General features: G+C 41.0%; 1 protein-coding gene across 1 annotated transcript; it reads right to left on the reverse strand.

Moving 5' to 3' along the window:
• Positions 1-1,450: 1,450 nt before the first annotated feature.
• On the reverse strand, positions 1,451-10,058 carry u2af1 (U2 small nuclear RNA auxiliary factor 1). Its single transcript, XM_056437778.1, has 9 exons — positions 10,005-10,058; positions 8,700-8,787; positions 6,915-6,981; positions 6,083-6,132; positions 5,079-5,177; positions 4,825-4,958; positions 2,117-2,209; positions 1,898-2,004; positions 1,451-1,732 (listed from the first exon to the last, which is right to left on the reverse strand). The coding sequence occupies exons 1-9, from the start codon at positions 10,046-10,048 to the stop codon at positions 1,659-1,661; spliced, it is 756 nt and encodes a 251-aa protein (XP_056293753.1). The 5' UTR covers positions 10,049-10,058; the 3' UTR covers positions 1,451-1,658.
• Between the last annotated feature and the right edge of the window lie 641 nt (positions 10,059-10,699).

Below are 10,699 nucleotides of genomic sequence, written 5' to 3' on the forward strand. Positions count from 1 at the left end.
TATGTTCCATCTTTAATCCTGAATGTTTCTGTGTCAATGTGTAGTACCAGGCCTGAACACCATGCCAGGCTTCCACTGGTAACACCAGTGTGTAACGTCACATTGCGATACATTTTGATTCAATCTCTTGGGGAAAGTCTGCAGAGGGATCAACATGTCTTTGAAAGAGCCACTGGGTATTAGTTACTCCTCATTTAGATTCATTTAAGTAGAAAATAGGCATCATATACAGAATGCAATGTTCATAAACGCTCTGTGTTAAGGACCCTCGTACTCACCCGTATGTTTTGATCGCCGTGTATTTATTTATTTGTATGCGTGTTATTCGCAAAACTCAAAAAGTATTGAACCAAATCGCATGAAATTTGGTGGGATTGTTTATTATCCGGGGACCAGTTGATTAGATTTTGGGATCGATCGGGTCAAAGGTCAAGGTCAAAGGTCATGAACAGGTCAAATCTTCTTGAATCACTTGGAATTTGGTGGGATGATTGGTTATTATCCGGGGACCATTTGATTAGATTTTGGGATCAATCGGGTCAAAGGTCATGAACAGGTCAAAATCTTTCGTAGAATTCAAAAAGTATTGAACCAAATCGCATGAAATTTGGTGGGATGATTGTTTATTATCCGGGGACCAGTTGATTAGATTTTGGGATCGATCGGGTCAAAGGTCAAGGTCATGAACAGGTCAAATCTTCTTGAATCACTTGGAATTTGGTGGGATGATTGGTTATTATCCGGGGACCATTTGATTAGATTTTGGGATCAATCGGGCCAAAGGTCAAGGTCATGGAAAGGTCAACATCTTTTTTTTTACCATAGCACGATACATTTTTGTCCAATTGGCATGCAAATAATGCCAAAATGTTCATAATTCAATGCCCAATCTTGTGATATGCGAAGGTATGCGCTCTACCGAGTGCCCATTCTAGTTTTAGTAGTTTGAATGTCTTTGCAGTTGTTTCACAATTATTTATCGGTTTGTTCATTAATGTTTGTGTCTGTTATAATCTCATCTATTTTGTACAACTGTTTGAGAGGGTATAAAACCCAAGTAGAATAAACACGGTGCCGTGGTTTTACAGGCAAAGTAAATCTGTGGCTGTAAAAACAATCCATATTTGGTCAGTGCAAGGGAACAAGAAGATATACGAGTATTGTTTGTTCAGATATAAAAAAGGTTTTGTTTGAACCTGCTCTTGGTTTGTGTGTTAAAAATAAATATCTGCTGCTTTTCAAAAGTGCGAAGAAATGAATCTGTGCTGCTTTTGGTTTTCAGGGAGTGAGGTTTAAATCCCAGAATGCAAACTGTTATCTGTGAACAGGGTGCCAATTAAAAACATTGATCTCAGACTCGATGTCCGGTCTTGTGTGGACCTTTAGTTGGACTGTGCTCCAACATGATTCAGGCTTTATAACATCAGGTACGATTAATGAATCAGTCACGTTAAGTAAAAATGTGAAATTTAATGAGGCGAAAGTCATTTTCAGAAACCAAGAAAAAAACACGTTCATCAATGCCGTCACAGCTTCAAAATCAGGTACCTTTCAATTAGTCCTAGAATAGATCTGAAAGGGTACAAACTTCTTTACAAAAAAAAGAAAGACTAGGGATGGATACGGGGAAGGAAAGACAAGTAGTCATGGCTTGGGGTTCAGAATCGCCCTGAACGCTCTCTGTCTCTGGAGCGACGTTTATCGTGGTCACGGCCACCTCCACCACCACCTCCTCTTTCTCCTCTGTCCCCGCCTCCTCTGTCACCGCCTCCTCTGTCCCCGCCTCCTCTGTCCCCGCCTCCTCTGTCACCGCCTCCTCTGTCACCGCCTCCTCTGTCCCCGCCTCCTCTGTCCCCGCCTCCTCTTTCACCACCGCCGCCGCCGCCTCCACCACCACCGCCTCCTCCTCCTCCTCCTCCTCCTCCTCCTCCTCCTCCTCCGCCCCGACCCCTGTCTCTCGAGCGAGAGCGCCTCTCTCTCGATCTAGACCGCGACTTATGGCGGCTGTGGAAGTGAAGAAGAGCAATTGTTAATAGTTATAAAAACAACCGTCTCTGCAGGTTTAGTTTAGTGCTTGAATGTAAAAAAAAAAAAAAAGCAACAGATGCGTTTGTACCCCTTCCTCCGGCGGCCGTAGAGCTCTCTCCTCAGTTCACGCGAGATGGGCTTCAGGTGCATGAAGTTACAGAAGCCACCTCGAGTGCATTCCCTGTGGAGAGAGGAAGACGCTGATCAGTTACAGCGGAGAAGAGTAAGACAGGAAACCTGTGTAGGACTGATGAACAGCTTTTACCTGCCGATGCCGTTAACAGAAGCTTTAGGTCAGAACCTATAAATCTCAGCGGTTTGCTAACAGGAGGCGTTTGACCCAAGAACCCACTGCTCAATAAAAGAGCAATAAACAAGCTGTATACCCGGAGAGGGCAACACAAATATATTTAAACCAATCTGTGTCCTACAGGAGGAGGGCTGGTTAACAAGCACCACTCGGTTACATGACGATGCATTCAGGCTCCGTTAGGTGAAAATACGTATTGGACAAAAGTACATTTTGACATTATCAAAATTGTGTTTTGTTGAAAAACTAAATAACACAACCTAGATATTAGAGCGTAAAAGATGAACTGATCGACTTACTACCGCTAGCTCTAAGCATCTTATAAAACATAACTAAAATGAATAATGTTACTTAGGTTTCTATCAAGAGATAGTAATTGTGTTTTTTATGCAAGTGACCACCATAGATGACTAAAACAAAGTTAAAAGGAAATAGTTGATGATAATAAATATTAATTTATTGGCTTTAGGCCTCTTAGAAATAAACTGAATCAGATGAGAAGTTTGTCAACATCATTGTTCCCGTCTTTTATCTTATGGGGTACTTTTGGGCAGAGTGACGTTGACCGGACATTATACATTTGAAAGGGGTCCTTGTTGCTAAAACCAGTGAAAGTATAAACAGAGTGAAACTTCCTCCTTGTGTTATCAGGCCAACATCAATCTTAACCCTTGTGTTGCCTTAGGGTCATTTTGACCCGAATCAATATTACACCCTCCCCCCGCCTTTGGGTCATTTTGACCCGATTCAATGTTTCACCCTCCTGTTACCTTTATATTTACTAACATATTTTACCCTTTGGGTTCAATTTGACGCCAGCAATTAAAACCTCCAGAAAATTATTAGAATTAATATTGTTTTCCAAGTTTAAGTGTGAGGCACTTTATGTTTGTTTGTTGACTACCGAAAGAACACCGACATTAAACATTGAATGGGGTCAAATTAATCCTAAAGCGGGGGGAGGGTGTAATATTGATTCGGGTCAAAATGACCCTAAGGCAACACAAGGGTTAAAGAATGAATGGTTAAGTTTGATTGAGCACATTGTTCCTTACATTTACAGGGTTTTTCCTGGGTCAAAATGGGTCTTCGGTGCACGGTCTGTATTACCATATCACCGTAATTAGCAGACATCTATGTAGTTTTTCTTCTTTTTTTCCCATAAATAATGGAGGCAATGCTTGAGGAAATAATTTTGCTAAAATAGATAGGCAAATAGATTGACAATTAGAGATGCACCGATCAGGTTTTTGGGTGCCGATCACCGATCACTGAAATCAGTATCAGCCGATCCGATAATACCGATCACCGATCACGGTGTTGATTGAAGCATTCTATTTATTGTGTAGCATTATTGCCTAGGACTATGAGGAAATACATATATAAAGCACCTCAAACATTAAAGAAATTACAGATTTCTTTAAACATTTAGGACTTTTACTTTGAAAAATTTCCTAATTGATACATTAAAATTGTTTGATTGCTATTGTAGGGGATTTCAGTTATGTATGGAACACATCTGCATTATTCATTTCCTGGAACTCTTGGGGAAATCTATATAAAGGACTTTTTTTAACATACAAAAGTCCGACTTATTTTTATAAACTTCCTTGGTACAGTAAAAATGTTTTAATGTTAGCATAATTTAAGGTAATCTCAGAAACGATCTATAAAGATACAAAATCAGTTCATTGTTTATTTGTATATGTTCGTGTATGATTTGTTGACATCTTATTTTGATAAACGGATGTTGTTTCACGTGGTTCTTTCCGCTAACTTTATCAAAACCCTCGTGCGCTCCCGATCGAATGTGTTTAGCGTGAGCATCAGTCTATCGGGGCTCAGACATGTGAGAGTCGGCTGAGTTGACCCAGAGATTCAACTCTGGGGACGGGGACGCCGCTCGGTGGTGAGGATCCCCTCGTGGACCTCTCACTCTGCGGTCCTCGCCGGGCGCATCGTCTCCGTTGCGGTGCGCGGCGATTGAAACGTCTCTGATAGTTCTCGCAGATTTTATGTCATCTGATTGGCCGTTTTGAGAATGCCGATCAAAACCGATAATGGGAATATCGGCCGATATGGATCAGCGCCGATCAGATCGGTGCATCCCTATATAGTCCAGGTGTATTCGTGCATGTTGGGCTGTTGAGTGAGTGATCAGCAGCTGGCCGCTCTGTCCATTCGCGCACCTCACAGTGGCGTATTGATCAGACAAGAAGACACGCTTATCAACTCGATTACTATTGATCAAAACAGAACGAGGGTTAGGCTGTAGCCGACTTGAAACATACTATTGAGAACATATTCGCTGACATGCACGTGATGAACACAGTTTTGTTTTGTTTTTTTCCATCGCGGACTTTTTTTGCCTTAGGCGCTCGGGATTTGTCATAGGCGCTCGGGAAAATGGCGTAGGCGCGCGCCCAAATTTTCTCTATGCAGGAAAAACCCTGCATTTAGGTTTTATCCTATTACGTAGAACTCACCCCATTTCATATTGGCGACAGCAGGCTTCTCTGAAGTCTGTGACGGGAGAGAGCTCAGCATGGATGGGCTGGCCATTAAACCACCGATTGTTCAGGTCTATCACAGCCTTCTCAGCGTCCTCTTCATAACGGAACTGGAGATAACCATCAAGAGACAGTGAGGGGATGGACGTCACCCGCTCTGAATCCAAGCTCATAAAACATGGCATTACAGCGGTGGTGTAATATGTGGCTTTTATTCTTAAGACACTCACCTTCACATACACATTTCCTACTAGGTGGTCCCCGAGGTTGTCACATACATTCATCTCCTCCACCTCTCCGTACTTTTCTTCCATCTCAGTGAAGACCTCCTGAAAGTGAAACGTGAAGTGTAACATGATGCATTTGTTACAAAGTTGAGTAACAGTCCACTAAATTAATAGTTCGACATTTTGGAGAAATGTTTGCTTGCTTTCAGTTAGTGTCCGAAGAGAAGATTCACAAGACTCTAATGTCTGTGCGGTGGAAATGAGGCTACAGGCAGAAGCTCATTAGCTAAGAACAAACACTGGAAACCGGGGAAGACATCTCGCCTGGCGATGTCGAATGTTACAAAATCCACCTACCAGCACCTCAGAACTCACGATCATTATAACATAGCTCCTTTGTTTAATTCATGCAAAAATGTAGTTGTATACACAAACTAGAACGGGCACTCGCTAGAGCGCACACTTTCGCCGCAGCCACATTTTGGCATTGGTTGCATGCCAATTGGATAAAAATTGACCACGCTATGGTAAAAAGAAGATTTTGACCTTTTCATGACCTTGACCTTTGACCCGATCGATCCCAAAATCTAATCAAATGGTCTTCGGATAATAACCTATCATCCCACCAAATTTCATGCGATTCGGTTTAATACTTTCTGAGCTATGCGAATAAAACACAAACACACAAATACACAGCGATCAAAACATAACCTTCCGCATTTTTAATGCGAAGGTAATAACCGTTAACGAGTGAGCTTCAGAGGTGCCGGTGGTCATATTGTATTACCGGTTGACAGAGCAAAGAGAACTATTGAGCCAACTGGTTGCTAGTACACATATAGCATATTTGGTATCAATCTTCTCATCCAACTCTCCACTAGAAAGCAAATAAGCATGAAGCATTATTTCCTACATTTAAAAAAATAATAATTAAAATGTACCGGCTGTAAAGTGGCATGGCCAGGATGTGAGGAAGACTTGCCCTACATGTGGCATTCAGAACGTACCTCAAAAAACTCGTCATAGTGCTCCTGCATCTCCATGTCACTGATGGCACCTAGTGGTTAAAAGAGAAAATTATATTAGGAAAATCAAACAACTACACATGGCTATAGTTTATCATTTCTTTCATAAAGTATGCATTTAACAGGGACTGTAAGAGCCAAATGTTGTGTAGGTGCATGTATGTTTTATGTATACACTGGGTGGCGCTGTTGCTGGTATTTTGTACGCCTATATTAATCACCAGGTAATTGGCGACGGGAGGTGTTTTGACCCCGGAACGGGAAAAAGGTTTTGACCGTATCACGGTGAGCTGGTTGGCTGTTTTGTACCGGACTTCACACAATTAAAAACAGAGTGCGTCAATCATCGAGCCGGAGGAACCAAAATGCCTCAGTAGCCCAAGTCAAGGACAGGGCTCCTTTTACAGGGACCTTCGATGCGACTTCTTTCAGGTGACTATTTACTTTTTATATGTTGCCAGGGCCAACCTGGTCTTCATCACCTGTAATCCCGTAATGCAAGTTACACAATTCATATCACAGAAAATAAAAAGAAGACAGGAGCTCTGTCTTTCTTACCGAGTTTAGTCTGGCAAGACCGTAATGCCCTAATTTATTTATAAATACTTATTTTGGAAGAATTGTTTAAAAAAATTCAAAACAAGTCCTTGCTTTTCCACAACTGGTTTGAAAACAAGTTCCTATTGGTGCATCAACCTTTCAACAGTTTCAACTTTGGGGGCTTTTACGAACACATTCGTCTCCCTGTTCCACCTAAAGAATACTCTGCACACCTCCATTTCTCTATAGAAACAGAAAGCATAGAAACACTTACAGGTGAGGCCATCAGCAGACTGGGCGCTGTTCTGAGGGTTCCGGTAAATGTTCAGGAGGGCAATAGTCTGAAAGAAATAAGAACATTATTGGCATTATTTGTTATGATTAAGAGTAGACGTGCAGTGACTTCATTGGTCCTCAAATAGTCTCAAATAGTAATAATTAAAAGTACAAATTCAGATTTCGATGCAACATAATTATGATAATGTAACAATTTTTTTTGCAATCCTCTGTTGACCGAGTACAGACAAGGCACAATGTTTTCAGTGCTTAATTTATGTAAACGTGTGCAGGTTCAAAACAAAAAGCTGGGCCTGTGGTGTTACTGCTTGCAGCTTTCTTCAACTGCTCACACAAAGAACTTTAAACGGCTCTTTTTTGGGTCCTGAGCAATACAGCTACCCTGGAAAAATTGCGTTACACACCCAAGCTGCGGCAACTCATGGTCAGAAATACCGGTGAAATACACTCTGGGACTTTACCATGAGGCACGGTCGGCAACCTGGGTTCCCCAATGTTTAGCTATAGATTGTATATGATGCGTAGACTGCATTAAATATGGACACGGTCTCTTTAACGTCACACAAGTTTCTGAAGAGCCGTTGTGAAGCTCAGAGCTCTGACCATCACCACACAGGCAGCATCTAAACCTCAGATCAGCAAATCCAAAAATGGGCAGTCATGTCGAGGTGATGCAGCAAAGGAGACAGCTCCCACCTGTGCCTTAAAGCATCCACGTCCTCGATTATGCTCAACAGGTGAGTTATATATAAGTTCTCCCCCTGGACAGGTGTCATGCAAAGAGATATTAAATATAGATTGTTGTACCATGCTGTAAACATGTGTATTTCTTCTGTAAAGTTGGGCATGTTAACATGGAGGTCTAAAGAGGATTGACTTGCTATTCAACCTCAAGTGGACATTTGAGGAACTGCAGGTTCTTTTTTGAACTTGCAAAAATATAAAATGATGTGACTGCACTAACTCAGAGTACTCTGAAATAACTTACAGAATATCCCCAAAACACACCAACGTTGTTAATTATTGTCCATATTGAATAACCCGGACCACCTCCTGCAGGGACAGGGGAGCACTTTCTCCAACAGACCGTTTCAGCTCCGCTGTCACTGGGACGGATACAGGAGAACATTCCTGATATAGGAGAACATTCCTGACACAGGAGAACATTCCTCATACACGAGAACATTCCTGATACAGGAGAACATTCCTTCCAACTGCAATTAGACTTTATAAGAAATCTCCTCTGGCCAAATTCTCTTCAAATTGAATAAACATTCATAAACTTTGTTCCGCTTTCACTTTATATACACTTGAATTAATACTTTTTTAAATGTCCTTTATTATTTAAATTCTTAAATGTAATATGTCCTGCCCTGCTATCTTATTGTATATATTGTAAACATGCCTGCTGCTGCTTCAAACAAATGTACCTCTGGGGATGAATAAAGTATATATCTAACCATCCATTATTTAGAGGCATACCGGTGAAACATACACAAAAAATGTGACCTCTAAATTTACTCATCCTAAGCATTTAGGCATTGTGGGCTGCTGTGAGGCATATGGGGAGCAACGTGGGTTTTATTCTGTTCCTTCTCAAGGACAGACCATAGGGTATCAAACAAACAACGACTCGCTACCGCCTGAGCCCTTCAGACATCAATCTAACCAGAATTTTCATATAAATGAAAAAAATAGTCCCCCCCCCCCCCATGTCGGTTTATCTTGAGACTTTATAGAACTAAAGCATTTACAATCTTACCTGACTGAATGTCGGCTTATTGTGTAATCTGGAGCAGCGGTCTCCATGTCGACAGGCACCAATTTTGAAATAAAAGGAGCAGTTAACCCTAGGGAAAAAGAGACAGCAACAAAGATGAGGTTAAAAATAAAAAGACATTCTCTGGACTTTGTTGCTATTGTTGGAAAAGTGCAATTAGACCAACAGGTGTATTCTCCTTTTTGCTTACACGAACAAGTGGATATACTACAATATATAAATTACAAAGAAAGTTGCCAATTCATTTCAATTGAATATTCAATTCATTTAATAATAGTTTCAGCTCTTTCTGGGTCCATCACATTTTATGTAATTTGAGCTGGGTTGAACTGGAGCTAAATATATTTTCTGTGATATAGATAAAGGGGAAACAAAGAGTAAACCAAATAAAAGGAACCCCTTCATGGGTAACACCACATCAATTAATAATATATTAGATTTATATAGCGCTTTACAGAAATCTCAAAGACGCTTAAATAAGATATTGACATGTTTTACAAATATACAGTAAGATGTGTGAACACAAGCTGCTCTCGTTCAAAGCCAGCAAAGCAAGTCTATCTGGAGCTGCTCCAGAGAAGATAAATGGGAACAATTTTGTTGACCCCAAGCATGTTTATTTTCTTCAAGTACCCGTTTACTAAGAACACTACTCTAGGTGCTCCTGGTGCCTCAATAACATGTTTCCTAAATCCTTGTCTATAACGGTTTCAGATTGTATACTTGAAGAGGTCACGTGTTTTAACAGTTTTGAAGAGTTGTTCATGATTCCAAATATAAATATTTGGTTACTTTCTGAGACCAAAAGAATAACATAAATGTGTATAGTCCCCCTAAAATTGGCTTAATAACAGAGACAAGCCTCGTTAGTTGAACAACACCACCCATGTGTTTCATACAGAAACAAAAGGCTCCTACGGGTTTAATAAAGTTGCTAACTATCGTTTGCTAACTCAATGGTAGGTGGCATATAGTGTATCGGTAGTATTTAATATGGAGAGTCATTCATTTTCATTCAGAAAAAGTGACCCTGAACGGCTGTTTCCCCAGACCCTCCTCGCGCCGCTCAGCCCCAGATGTTGCGCTAACAGTCGCGGCGCGGTATTTTACAAACGTTAGCTAGCTTGCTACCACTAGCTTAGCTGCGAGGGGCTCGCGCCGCTGTAACGCCCGGCGGTGCGGACCGCAAAACCCCGCTGTACGCGGCGGCACCGGGCTAAGTGGACCGATGCAGAAAAAGATAACAAAACTGCTTTATAATAAACAAAATAAACGTAAACTACTTACTTATCTTTCTCTGTCCCAAAAATGGACGCCAGGTACTCTGCCATTTTGGCTCGCCTGTGATCAATCGCCAGCAACAGCGACAGCACATCCGACTCGCTTCCTTCACAATAAATGTGCAATCTACAAATATGGAATGTTGGTTTGCTGACACAAACATTTATTTCTGTACAACCGGGCAACCTAATGTTATTAAATGAATATCCCTGCAGTAAATGCTATCTTCGTTGAGCTCATATATTGCTTAATAAAACATAATGCAGTTTGTGTTAACACTGTCTGTGGTCGATGTCACTGTAGGTTTTATAGTCCATAGTTCGCTGTTTTTTCGTGTATATGTCTAAATACTCCTGTTATTATCATTTACGCTAGCATAAAAATACGGTTAGATGTTAGTCTAATATGTGCAGTCGCGGAACGTAACATGTGAAACGTCAATATGCGCTTTTAAATTACTTTAGAAAAATATTTTAAATGACGGCCTTTATTTTGAAGGGAAGACACACAAAAACGGATATTGGTTAATATAGGTCATTTCCGTCTTTAGCGTGACTTTCGAAACAAGAGTCGCTTCCATACTGTACACACGTGTAGCACCCTCTACCTCTAAACACGCTGGTTAAAGCATGCAGCAAATTACGAGTTACTATTTAGCTTTCCACCGTGGAGATTTGAACTGATTTAAATTATTTTGGAAC

This window comes from Pseudoliparis swirei, chromosome 2, assembly GCF_029220125.1.
Source record: "Pseudoliparis swirei isolate HS2019 ecotype Mariana Trench chromosome 2, NWPU_hadal_v1, whole genome shotgun sequence".
NCBI lineage: Eukaryota > Metazoa > Chordata > Actinopteri > Perciformes > Liparidae > Pseudoliparis > Pseudoliparis swirei.